Consider the following 13,350-nt stretch of genomic DNA (forward strand, 5'->3'; position numbering starts at 1 on the left):
GAATCCAAACAAGAGAATTTGTGCATGTTAATTTATAAATTCTGATTTTTACCCAAATTCTAAGTTTATTTCTCATCCAAACATAGCGTTAGAGTTTGTTTGAATGTGTTTTTAAAATGATTGAAAACATTTTTGGTGAAAATATTTTTAGAAACAATTCTTAATAAAAATGTTAGTAAATCTTGAAAAAGCATTTAAAATGCTTTCTAAAAGAAGCACATAATTGGTGCTTATTGTAGAAATCACTTCAAGTGATTTTGGAACCCAAAAATATTTTCTCTAAAAGTTATTTTAAAAGCACATCCAAACAAGCCATTAAACTATTTACATATTACATATTGACCAAAAATGAACAATCACATAATATTATTGACAATATTAAAGTTTGATTTCTTGCCTGAAAAGGTGTTTTTAGTGAGATCAAATTTTTCCCACCCAAAATTGTGTGGATATGGCTCTAATTATTAACTAACACGTCTTTTTTCAAACTTTCTGTAATTTTTTTTTGTTAGAATTTAATATGTGTCAGTTAATAATTAGAATTACAAAAACACCGGAACGATTTTGATTTTAATTGCAGAAGATATGATCTCATTTTCCGTTGCCAAATAAGTTACAAAAGAAGAAAAGTACGGCATGTGGGACCCCACTACAACACCAATCCATGTTTGTGGAAATCTTGTTTAAGCGCGAAATCAGACCAAATAGTGTGTCCCCACCCACTACAACGTTCGGAATTTAGGAAATTATTATAATTCTTCTCACTTGAGATAAATAATTCAAAAATGCTAAAAACAAAAACTTCGAGCTCTGCTTTGCAAGGTTGATGAGAGATTTTTAAGTGTATTTAGAACACGAAAACATACGTTATTTATTATAAACTTAGAAATTTTTTTTATTTATTTAAATAATAACATATGATTTATCACTTGACATATTAAAAAATTTCTCTACGTTGACTATAGCACGACGGATACAGCGGCCTTTTTATTTTCGGAATATAATTTATCAAATAATCTAGTCGGAACTTTTAATTCATTCAACTTATCTCCACACCCTTCTACGTCGCCGTTTGGGCTTTCAAATCCAAAATATTCCTACGGAGTCACCAACCACGTACAAGATTTGTTGGGAATTTTGAAAATCTATAGCAATGATAACATTGAAAAGTAAAGCAGAAAAAAAATCCAAAAATTAATTAAGAGAAGAAAGTAGAAAGAAATAAGTCAGAATATAGTTCAGAGTGTGTGAGTGACGGATTTCCACACCCCGAAGAAACAGAGAGATCATTAAACAAGCTCATCTTCCACAATAGCTTTTTGCAGAAGCACTTTTTCTCTTCCAAAATCTCGCTGATTTTACTTTTTCTCTGAAATCCCTCTCTCTATCTGGCTTTCTGCCTTGCCATATGTAAGTTGTCTGCGGGAAGATTCTGGTGAAAAAAAAGAGTTCTTTTTTTTTTTTTTGAATTTTTGATTGTGGGTTTTGATTTTTTGATTTTTATACTTTTTGTGCAGGTAAAGGAAGACGAAGAACCCAGAAGAAATATGTTCACTGAAGGACTTGATAGGAGTGCCCTTCGTTGGGTTAGAGAGGTTTGTGAAGAAAAATCATTACCCTCTTTCCTTTTTTGAATTTACTAAAATATAAATAAATAAGGAAGGGTTTAATTTTTGCTGTTGGTTGAGTGAATGCTGCTTCTTATTCTGGTGTTTTTAGGAATTTAGGGTCTGGGTTTGTGTTAATTTTGCATGTGTGCTTCAAAGTTCAAAACTTTGTTCTGAATTCTGAAATTTGGTTTTATGGGTTTTGTTTCTTAATCAGAAGGAGGAAGTTCCATTTTCGGGTTCTAATTTGAGGAGTAGAATTGATCCGATTACGCGCATTCGCAGTGGTAGTGGCGGCAGGGGGTTTGGACTCCCCCCTCCGTCTAAATTTAGAAGCGGGCACTTGCCCTCCAATGCCATACCGGTTCAGACAATTCCGGTTGATGGGGATGAGAGTGGGTCTGCTTCTGACAATGATAGAACCACTGATTCGGAAGATGGAATATATGGAGGCAGGTACTCGCTGGATTCATCACCGCAAGATGAGAGGGTTCCTAGTGCTGCTGCTTGTAGGTATGGGAAGCCGTCGCAAGGGCAGCCCAATTATGGCAGTGATTATACTTACTCAGACGTCAGTTCCTCGATGGACACTGTTGTGGGGAGACATAAACATGTGGCAGAGAGGTTGGTGAAGGGAGCGAGGAAGTATCCAGTTGCGCAGAATGGTTATTCTGAGGATGAGTCATCTGATTCGGCTGCAAGCTCAGAGTTTTCTACTTCACAAGCAGGAGGAAGCATCAAGAGTGGGTTGTCACATAATAAAGCTTATGCTTCTGAGGGATATGCCTCAAGCGTGCCTTCACGTAGGAACTTGGAAAGTGCTGCTGAAAAGGTTTGTGAATTTATATCCTTAATAGTACCTGGCTTGTTGTTTGATATCCAATAATCCAAGACAGCATGCTATCACACTCCTACTTGAGACTTCTACAGTTATGCTGGCTAAATCAATGTTAGCTAATAACTATTGGATACCATTTCCATTTATTTATCGGTAAAACTAAAATTGATAAGATACAAAAGTTTTGTACATGTATCAAGGGAATTTCTATCTGACAGGCCAGCATTGCAGCATAATAACATCTGCGGTATCTAAACAATGGTGTACTACCGTACTAATACTCTTTCTGAACCTGTCCATTTTGCAGAATTTGGATTCCAGAAACCTGCAGAGTAAAATGTTTTCCGATGACGAGGTTCCCAGTGCACCACCCTTTTGTGGTGTAACTCAGGAAATTAAACAGGATGATGCAAAAAGTCCAACTAGAGTGCATAGGACACCGCATGCTACCTCTTCATCTGAATTCAGAACAACCACTGGTAAAATGCAGGACGGCGTTACTGGAAATGGGAATCTTGAACAGTTCGCAAGGTATGCATGTTACTACAGTCCTCTTTGGGAAAAATGGCATGTGTCTGTGCTTATGTTGGAAAGAGACATGAAACTTTTGGTTTCACAAACTTAAGTACTTGAACCATGCATGCTGCTATAACTTTGATGTTTCTCAGTCACAGTCATACATTTTGTCACATATGTATGAATTTAGTTTCGGTAAATGGACCAACTTATTGTCAATCTCTGTTAACAGAACTACAACTAGTTCTGAAGCTGCCACGCCATCTTGTCCAGCTCGCCTCCCAACATTTTATGCAAGGTATCTCTAACCAATGCCGTAATTGTACTTGGATTTTAAATTTAACCCTTGTTTCTGCCATCTAAAATTTATAGACTTTATGTGCTGTAAACCAATATCAGTGCTCTAGGGCCATGGCATGGTTTCATTGCATATGAAGCATGTGTGCGTTTGTGCCTTCATGCTTGGGCTATGGAATGCATGGAAGCTCCCATGTTCTTGGAAAATGAATGTGCTCTTCTACGAGATGCATTTAGGTGAGTCCATGCTTTTTATCACCTTATTCTTCTATCGTACTCTTAATTTATACGGATTTTCGATACATTCTTATTGAACCCTGTATAATTATATATCTGTCGCCAGTTTTGTGTTTGAATCCTTGCATGAATTCCTTGTCTAATCAATGTTATGCAATGTAACAAATTAAGTAACTGTGTTTTTTTGTGCAACTTTATAGTTTGACGACTATGCCAGAAGTGAGTTAGGTTACAATGGGTTTTGAGATTAAAGTTTGAACGGACTTCATTGATGTTGACAATTTCTTTTATCAGAAGAATTAGTAGAATATTTAGTGTTGAAAGCTTAAAATAGTACAGTGCATGATGTGAAAAACTACAATTTTATCTTTTCCAGTATCACTACTAATCTTGTTCAAACCTTATTGTCAAACTGTAGTTTACGACAAGTGCTTTTACAATCAGAGGAAGAACTGTTGGCAAAGCAGACTTCAGAGCTTGCAAGTGAGAAAGCTGCTCCAAAACCAAAGAAAATTGTTGGCAAGATGAAAGTGCAAGGTAGCATCTAACTCCTGTTTTTAAATTCTTACTAGTCAGGTGCTTGGTTATGAGGTTGTCCTGAATTCTTTTCATTGTGCAGTGCGTAGAATTAAAATGGGCCTGGACCCACCTACTGGCTGCAGTATTTCTGCTCTAAGGCCACCAGTAATCAAACTGGAAACAATTCGTTATCATCTCTCCAGCTTCCAGTCTACACTTGCTTCTGGATGGCAAGCCCTTAGAAATATTCGAGTTGCACCTCGTGTACCGTCAAATGGTTCTTTTTCACGTCAAAGCTTGGCGTATGTGCATGCTGGTACTCGGTATATAAAACAGGTGTCTGGACTCCTGAAAACTGGTGTAACAAGTCTACGCGACAGTTCGTCCTCATATGAAGTTGTGCATGGTATGAGCATGGAAAATTCATTGCTCTCTCTCTCTCTTTTTCTCTGCATGTTATTTTGAAATTCCCCTTGTACCACAAAGATTGATGATAGAAGTTCATTCATATAACCTGCACCATCTCTTTCACTATTCTCAATATCCCACTTCACCGGAACAGATCTATTGTCTCCAAGAGTATAATTGATAGTGTGCAACCTTTCATACAACTTAGATGAAGGAAACTGATAGATATAGATATAGAAATATGCAAATAATTTCCACGCGCTAATAGATATAGAAAATGTGCTTATGCTATCATTAAATCCTAGATTTATTTAGTTAGTATTTGCTTTTCAACTGTGACTAGCATATTCTTGTATCAGAAATTTATGGCCACTAATTAGGCTGCCTCATTTTGTTTTTGCATGATACAATTTTCGGATAATCTACTACTGTGTTTGTACTTTGTAGTGTATATAACATAATTCTCTTCAAGTGTCTTTCATTAGTTACTGGAATGTTAATCATCACTTTTAAATGGAATCAGAAACGTACTCTTGTTTGTTAAGACTGAAAAGTTCAACTGAAGAAGATGCGGTCAAGATGCAACCTGGATCCAGTGAAACTCATGTCTTGTATGTTCTCTTGTTCTTGTTTTTTCTAAACTAAATCTGCTTGAGAAAGTTGAGAAAGGTACTGACATGTCTTACAGCTTTCCAGATAGTTTGGGAGATGATCTAATAGTCGAAGTCCTTGATTCGAAGGGAAAGCATTTTGGTAGAGTCATTGTTCAAGTGGCAACTATTGTTGATGACCCAGTAATGCCTTCTTAATCTTTATGGTAGCTTTAGGGTAAATTAATATTATAATGGTTCCAGCGGAAAGGCTCATCTTATTGTTGATTGCAGGCTGACAAGCAACGCTGGTTCTCTGTCTATAGTGAACCAGAACACGAACTTGTGGGAAAGATGCAGCTATCTACATATTATTCAACAAGTTCAGATGACAACCCCAAGGTGTATATTTGTTACTTTGATATCCTTTAATATATATTTTTGAGAAGAAAAATATATTTTAGCCTTGTTTATTAAGAGTTTCTCCATTTTTTGTTTCATTAATGAATTATATTTTTGGAATCTAATTCAATGGTAATCCTTCAGAAAGGGAAAAAAAAAAAAAAAAAAAAATCTTATTTTAATTATCATACAAGGTTGCAAGCACACTTTTATCTTGACGGTTCAAGACATAGATGTAAAAATGATCTTCTCATTACTTTTTCGTTATCAGGGGTTAGGATCTGTAGGTATAGAGTATATATGTAGGCATGACAGACAGGAAGCATCTCTTTGTTTTTTGTTTTAACTGGTGGTTAACAGTATTTAGCTCAAGGTTGTACAAATTAATGTATACCCTCGTTAAATATTGTGCTGGTCTTCTAAAGATGGTGGAGTGATAAGAGTTGAATCTTTCCTTCAGCGATTTCTCGTATTATTCTTCAGCAATATATGTTACCCACCACGTCCCAGTCCTGGGCCATAAAAGGATAGGGGAAAAAAAACAAGAAAAGGGAAGAAAGCATATAGTTTTGTTTATAATTATTTTGACTTTTAATATTGTAAAAAAAAAAAAAGATCATTAATCCATTAGCTGATTGTAAAAACATGGATACTTCCATTATATACAATGTATTGCAAAATGGCTTTTGTGATTGTTTTTGCATTTCTGGTTCAGTGTGGCTCTGTTGCAGAAACAGTTGCATATGACCTTGTTTTAGAAGCTGCTATGAAGGTTCAGCATTTTCAACAAAGGAATCTAGTGTTGCATGGTCCATGGAAATGGCTTTTAACTGAGTTTGCAACATATTACGGTGTTTCCGATGTATACGTTAAGCTGAGGTAATGGAATGTTGTTGGATTGATTGCTTGATTCTGTTAAAATGATTTGACCATGTGAATCATTGTTATAAACCGCTTCGTCTTGTTCACTGATTTCATATCCGAGTCATGCTCTCGATAGGTATCTCTCTTATGTTATGGATGTAGCTACACCAACAGCTGATTGCCTCAACTTGGTGTACGATTTGCTAAGGCCTGTTTTGATGAAAGGCGACAACAAGAGCATGTTGAGTCACCAAGAGGTACTTGTGAAGCATGTATCATTGTTTTTTCTTTTGATGTTAACTTTTATGTTTTGACTAACTTTATTGTTTTGGAATGGGGTTTTAGTATTGCATTCTACTTGTCATTTCTCTTCTAACAATACTTTCTATTATCACAGAACCGAATCTTAGGAGAAACTAAAGATCAAATTCAACAAACTCTTGCCTTACTTTTTGAGAATTACAAGTCCTTGGATGAGTCATCGCTTTCAGGAATTATGGAGGTCTTTCAACCTGCAACTGGGCGTGCTGCACCTGCATTGGAGCCTGCTGTCAAACTTTACACGCTTCTTCATGATATCTTGTCTCCCGAGGCGCAAACTGCTTTATGCCACCATTTCCAGGTTTGAGAAACTTCCAGTTTATTTAACAATGATTTGCATAGGTGGTATATCTATTCTTTTCTCTAAGGATTATGTGACTGGCCAGGTTGCTGCAAGAAAGAGATCACGGAGGCACTTAGCTGAGACTGATGAATATATTACCAGCAACAGTGATGGAATTTTGATTGATACTTTAAGTATGGCGACTGCTTACCAGAAAATGAAATCTCTGTGCCTTAACATTAGAAATGAAATCTGCACTGATATTGAGATCCATAATCAGCATATACTCCCCAGGTATACACCTTAAACCATCAAGTGACACTCTCAAATCTGATTTCAATATTTTGAAAAATATTTTTCCATTTGATGCACTATCTTCTTTTGTATGCTTCTTTAGATTTTTAAACAGTTGATTTGTTTTATTGTTAGGAAAATTATGATAAAATGCTATTATTTGCGGTTACAGTATTGTAAGCCTATGGCAAGTGATATTTTGACATAGGATGTTGAATCTTGTGTTGAGATTTGATGTCTTATGTATGTATAATCCTGTTCCTGTCAAATTATCTTTAATGAATATAATTATTCTGCGTGCATGTATACTCTGAGATGAAGTGCTAACTGCTATACTGAATGGCTCGAAATAGATGAACACTTCCCCTATCTCTGGTCAATGGATCTTGTTATGGAATGTGAGGGGATGCCCCTTGAAAATTAAGGCCCTAGGTGAAAAGAAAACTAGAAATTGGCCTTTTCGATAATTATATCTAATATTAATAGTGTCAACTAAGTCTCTATATTATTAAGATTTTTAATTAATCATTTCCCTCGCATTCTGAGATGCAATAACCACTGATTTCAGTCTTTGTTATCATTTTATTATCATTTAACTATATTCTTGCATAATTAATTTAGTTTGTTTAATATTTCTTGTGAGATGGTTGATCATGTTAAGAGATTAATTTGTCTTTCTTTATGTTTGTGAAAATATAAAAAAGTTGTTTCTTTTATTTGAACCACTGCAGTCACGAAAGACTAAGATAATCTCCCCATATGTAGTTATCCATTCTTTCAGGTCATACTTTATGTTTCCACACTGCTTATCTGCATAGTTTTCTCTTGGTAGTTTGTCTGGCTGTTTGATGTTGTACAGATAAAATTCTGACGCTTTATCATTCATTGCACAGTTTCGTAGACCTCCCACATCTGTCATCATCAATATACAGCACAGAGCTCTGCAGTAGATTGCGTGCTTTCCTCATTGCTTGCCCCCCAACGGGTCCTTCATCCCCCGTAGGAGACCTTGTTATAGCCACAGCAGATTTCCAAAGAGACCTTTCCAGTTGGAACATTGGGTAATGTTACTACTATTACTACTACGACTACTGTTAACACTTGATTATATTTCTTGGTTTGCATCGTTCTAACTCATTTTCTTTGTTATCTCAGTCATATTAAAGGTGGAGTTGATGCAAAAGAATTGTTCCACCTCTATATTATGCTATGGATTCAAAATAAGCGCGGGTCGTTGCTCGAAGCATGCAAATTAGACAAGGTACTTATGAGTCCATATCATATTTTGTGGTTTATCAACAAATTTTGTAGTGGAATTTTTGGAGGGCAATGTTAAAGGATGCTTCTAAAGATATCCTCATTTATGTAAATTGGTGACGCTTTAACATTCCAGTTCAATAAGGTGTCTAAAAGTTATACATTTGCAGGTAAAGTGGTCAGGAGTTAGGACACAGCATTCCACGACTCCTTTTGTGGATGAAATGTATGATCATCTGAGAGGAACTTTGAGTGACTATGAGATCATCATTTCCAGATGGCCTGAATATGCGTGCGTTCTAGAGAATGTAAGTTGGGTTCCTTGTGTCTCAAAGTCTTTTGTCAACTTTGTGTTTCTTGTCACCATCGTTCATTATGAACATATCCCAACAATTTATGCTGGGTTTAGACATATGTAACCCATCCATGAATGTACGATCCACATTATGAACGGCTCATTTCCATGCAATTAATGCAGATATGTTCATACTGCAAACAGTGCACACACCTTAACTTTTAGTGATTTGTGAACCTTCTCCATTCATTTGCTTATTTAATCTAATCTTTTTTGCTACATGATGATTAAAGAATAAAATACAGAGCTACTCATTCCTAGGAAATTGTACTTGTGTATTATCATATTGGAGATAGAAATAAATGTACATATATTAAGCTTGTTTGATAATTTCAACTCTTTTCAATACATAGGCTATTGCTGATATTGAGAAGGCGATCATAGAATCCCTAGACAAGCAGTATGCCGACGTCCTGTCACCATTAAAGGAAAATTTAGCCCCAAAGAAATTTGGCCTCAAGTATGTTCAGAAACTGGCCAAAAGGTCTGTGAGCGCCTATAAGGTCCCTGAAGAGGTTAGTTGACTTTTCCAAAGTTTTGGGGTATCTCGAAGTATTGTAAATTTCTTATTTTATTTTATTTTTTATTTTTATTTTTTTATAAAGAATTTGATATTTGCATTTCAGTTGGGAATTCTGTTGAATTCCTTAAAAAGAATGCTTGATGTCCTTCGTCCCCAAGTCGAAGTTCAGTTCAAATCATGGGGTTCCTGCATTCCGGGTGGTGGGAACACAGTTCCTGGAGAGCGTCTCAGTGAAGTCACTGTAATGTTGAGAGCCAAGTTAAAATATTACCTACAGGCAGTTGTTGAAAAACTCGCGGAGAATGTGAGTATTATTGTGGTTTTCACCTTTCTGTTTGAATTAGTTGTGTTAAAAGAAAAAGAAAATTGCTCGGGAGATGATCCAAGTATAGATAAGATGAATAAAAAGGTTAACGTGTTAATTGCCAATCTGTTACATTGTACAAAATGCCTTTTAAATGCAAATGACCATCGAAGAAAAAAGCGTGTCTTAATGCATGTTCTATGTATGCTACATCTGAGACTGGATTCTGGTGCATAAAGATCTGAATTACTGGTATATTTGTGCAACGATCTGAATTACTTGGCCAATAAAAAGAATTACTCGCCTTCTGCACATGTTTGCAGTAAGCAAGCACTGTCTTCTTCCATTCTGTATACTGTATGGACGCTTAAATTATGTAGTGACTTTTGTAAGTGTAACTGATTTTTGACTTTTATTCCAGTCAAAGTTGCAGAGTGCTACAAAACTGAAGAAGATTCTCCAAGATTCGAAAGAAACCGTGGTAGAATCTGATGTGAGAAGTAGAATGCAGCTTCTGAAAGACCAGCTGACAACCACAGTTAATCACCTGCATACTGTGTTCGGGACTCAAGTCTTCATTGCAATTTGTCGAGGTTATTGGGACCGAATGGGACAGGTAAATTCATCCATCTAACATTTCAAGAATCTGGTGCTCTGAGCTGATGCTTTTGCTTATCTAATGTGGCTCTTTTCCTGTCGCAGGATGTTCTGAGTTTCTTAGAGAACCGAAAAGAAAACAAATCATGGTATAAGGGTTCGCGTATTGCTGTCTCTGTAAGTAGTGATTGAACTCCGAACCTCCCCACTTTTTCTTTCTTCTGTGTATGGCAGTTTCCCTTATAACGTTCGCTCATTCCCAATTACAGATTCTGGATGATACATTTGCATCACAGATGCAGCAGTTGTTGGGAAATGCATTGCAGGAGAAAGACCTGGAGCCTCCTAGATCAATCATGGAAGTCCGGTCGATGCTTTGCAAGGATGCGGCTAATAACAAGGACAATACCTATTACTTTTAGGTATTGTATCAAACACGTCGAATCTGAACAAGTTGGGGAGACAGGTTGCGTTTTCGTATTGAAGTCCATAAGCCGGGCGCTGCATATTTTTGTAGAGGGAGCAAGCAACTCGGCTGCTCTAGAGATAGCAAATGACAATTTTGTCATTCGTCTTCTGGCCGTCTACTCTTGACAGAGTATTAGTCGTTAATTCCTCGGTTAAAAGTAACAAGCAATCCTGTAACTGTTGTTCATCGGTTAGCTTGAAAGCATCGGCATGAAAAATGCCCGGTGTACCAGTGCGGATATGGCATTTTTTTGTACGCTGAATACAAGATTCAGAATCAAATTTGAATATTAGCGGTGAAAGCGATTACTACATGACTTGAACAAAGCCGTACCATCACAGTGAATTCAAACTTTCATGACAACTCTGACATACAAATTCCATTGAACTTCTGAACGTCAAGATACATAAACCGCAAAATCCAAGCCGCACTTACCTTACCTCGTATCTCACCTTGTCAAATAGGCTCAAGGAGCAAATATAACAACAGGATTCAGACACTAGACATTACTGTAACTAACTCCTTCACCACGTACAACCTCACCAATGCGGTAAGCTTTATTAGCTTCATTTGCATCCTCAAGTATTCTGTGAGCTGCCTCTCGACTCACAACAAGAACCATCCCAACACCCATGTTAAATGTTCGCATCATCTCGGCCTCTTCTATTCTTCCAGCCTAGTGATAGAAATAAGAAAAAAATCATAAACAATAGAGTTCATAGTTTCAAGATGCCAGCTCAAAGAGATATATCTAATAAAAGTTTGAAAACCAAAGTTGGGTTCCTAGATGTCGTATATTTATACCTCTTGGATCCATTTGAAAACAGCCGGGACTTCCCAAGAACCATTATAGATGACAGCGCCGAGGCCTTTAGGAAACACTCGAGGTATGTTGTCTGTGAAACCACCCCCTGTTATGTGGGCTATCCCCTTTACACCTCCCTTGCTGATTATGTCAAGGACCTGTTTTTGGTCCATCGAGAAAAAGAGGAGAGCATTTTCAGCAACTAGCAAAACACCAGACGATAAGCACAGATACAAAATAATTGGAAGCAGGTTTTAGTGTTCACCTGCTTAACGTATATCACAGTTGGGGCCATCAAAGCTTCACCTAATGTAATATCTTCTCCGGGTAGCTGATCCTTCAGAGAAAGACCGCTGTGAGCCAGAACCCTGTAAAGATATACCAGATAAAATTCTTCAGGTTAATTGCGTCTATTACATTTAGCACATGAAAACCAGCAAGAACTAATTTTATTTGACTGCACCAACCTTCTTACAAGAGAAAAACCATTAGAATGAACCCCACTGGAGGGTAGGCCAACGAGAACATCTCCAGCCACAATGTTTTTCCCATCAATCACTGCATCTTTTTCCACTACTCCAACAGCAAAACCACTGAGGTCATACTCACCATCTGCGTAAAATCCTGGCATCTCTGCAGTCTGAAAACATATGCAATTCATTGATGCCCTACCTTATCCAAAATATGTATAACATGCGTGCAAAAATAAGAACAAACACCATACACAGACAAATTAACCGCAATTATATATGCTCGGTACAAGCAATTCAGCGAGCCCCTACCTTATCAAAGTATTAACATGTGTGTGGGACAAAAATGCTATATATCCAAATAAACAGCAAAAAAATATGCTTGATATACATATTAACATACGAACTGATTATTAATCATACGTACCTCTCCACCTAAAAGAACACAGTCAGATTGCTGGCAACCATCGACAATACCTTTTACAACCTAGAAAAGGTAAAACAAACACAAAACTTGAGTAAGCTTCAATTAGTGATATGTATTTACACAACCCAAGCAACTCAGACATTGTGAGCTCTACCTTTTCAGCAAGATCAACATTGAGGCGGCTTGTAGCATAGTAATCAAGGAAAAATAACGGCTTAGCACCAGAAGTAACAATATCATTGACGCTCATAGCAACCTGCGAATCGAGATTGATTAGCACAGAAGTAACTAGTCGATGACAATTGTGTACCACATGACAATTCACTTGAAAACAAAATCAGCATTACCAGATCAATACCAATGGTATCGTGAATTCCAGTTTCGAAAGCAAGCTTAAGCTTCGTCCCGACGCCATCCGTGCCGGCAACCAGGTATTTATCATCTGCAATCACCACAAAAGTTCATCATCCCAAAGTAATCCAAAATTCAAACAAACAGAGCACATATCACCCCAAGTAATAAAAAACTCAAACAGCTAGAATAATAATATTCGTACCGAAAGGGAAAAGACCCCCAAAACCTCCAATCCCGGGAGCCATTTTTTTAATTCGCCGAACAAGTTCCGCGCCGGCGTCAATATCAACACCGGCGCCCTTATACGTCAGAGAGTCATACCCGCTGTCACTTCCTCCGGATTCGTTTTTGGAGGCTGAAAGCACGTGGGTTTTCCGGGAAGTTTCGGGGGAGGAAGACATGGACAGGGAGGAGAAGGCGGCGGAGTGAGACCCAGGTAGGAGTGTGCATAGTTGAGTTTGGGCGGAGTCGGGGTTGGAGAAAGGGGGTCTGGGCGAAGTGGGTAAGCAGCGAGAGAGCTGAGTGTTTGGTTTCAAGGAGGAGACCATGGTAACTGAGTGACTAGCTGGGTTTATGCCGAAAGCGACGGAGCTCACAAAGAGAGAGTGGCGGG

General features: G+C 37.5%; 2 protein-coding genes across 2 annotated transcripts; one reads left to right on the forward strand and one right to left on the reverse strand.

Moving 5' to 3' along the window:
• Positions 1–1,137: 1,137 nt before the first annotated feature.
• On the forward strand, positions 1,138–10,994 carry LOC125475951. Its single transcript, XM_048581432.1, has 23 exons — positions 1,138–1,410; positions 1,518–1,595; positions 1,825–2,439; positions 2,753–2,976; positions 3,194–3,259; positions 3,361–3,495; positions 3,914–4,032; positions 4,115–4,420; positions 4,946–5,033; positions 5,111–5,216; positions 5,307–5,414; positions 6,130–6,293; positions 6,415–6,535; positions 6,676–6,900; positions 6,986–7,176; positions 8,070–8,237; positions 8,332–8,437; positions 8,604–8,741; positions 9,142–9,303; positions 9,415–9,615; positions 10,037–10,231; positions 10,318–10,389; positions 10,482–10,994. Exons 2-23 carry the CDS (start codon positions 1,548–1,550, stop codon positions 10,632–10,634), a joined length of 3,711 nt encoding a protein of 1,236 aa, XP_048437389.1. The 5' UTR covers positions 1,138–1,410; positions 1,518–1,547; the 3' UTR covers positions 10,635–10,994.
• A 39-nt stretch (positions 10,995–11,033) lies between these two features.
• On the reverse strand, positions 11,034–13,293 carry LOC103962788 (phosphoribosylformylglycinamidine cyclo-ligase, chloroplastic/mitochondrial-like). Its single transcript, XM_009375563.3, has 8 exons — positions 12,940–13,293; positions 12,731–12,825; positions 12,538–12,639; positions 12,384–12,443; positions 11,954–12,126; positions 11,752–11,854; positions 11,486–11,644; positions 11,034–11,357 (listed from the first exon to the last, which is right to left on the reverse strand). The coding sequence occupies exons 1-8, from the start codon at positions 13,283–13,285 to the stop codon at positions 11,181–11,183; spliced, it is 1,215 nt and encodes a 404-aa protein (XP_009373838.2). The 5' UTR covers positions 13,286–13,293; the 3' UTR covers positions 11,034–11,180.
• Between the last annotated feature and the right edge of the window lie 57 nt (positions 13,294–13,350).

This window comes from the organism of the source record quoted next, unplaced genomic scaffold, assembly GCF_019419815.1.
Source record: "Pyrus x bretschneideri cultivar Hongxiangsu unplaced genomic scaffold, Pyrus_bretschneideri_v1 Contig17, whole genome shotgun sequence".
NCBI lineage: Eukaryota > Viridiplantae > Streptophyta > Magnoliopsida > Rosales > Rosaceae > Pyrus > Pyrus x bretschneideri.

Coding starts and splice junctions, on each gene's coding strand:
- LOC103962788 (XM_009375563.3), bottom strand. CDS start 13,285: ATGGTCTCCTCCTTGAAACCAAACACTCAGCTCTCTCGCTGCTTACCC. Junction 12,127..12,383: donor GTGTTCTTTTAGGTGGAGAG/GTACGTATGATT, acceptor ATATGTTTTCAG/ACTGCAGAGATGCCAGGATT. Junction 11,358..11,485: donor TTTTCAAATGGATCCAAGAG/GTATAAATATAC, acceptor TTCTATCACTAG/GCTGGAAGAATAGAAGAGGC.
- LOC125475951 (XM_048581432.1), top strand. CDS start 1,548: ATGTTCACTGAAGGACTTGATAGGAGTGCCCTTCGTTGGGTTAGAGAG. Junction 3,260..3,360: donor CTCCCAACATTTTATGCAAG/GTATCTCTAACC, acceptor AACCAATATCAG/TGCTCTAGGGCCATGGCATG. Junction 5,415..6,129: donor GTTCAGATGACAACCCCAAG/GTGTATATTTGT, acceptor TTTCTGGTTCAG/TGTGGCTCTGTTGCAGAAAC.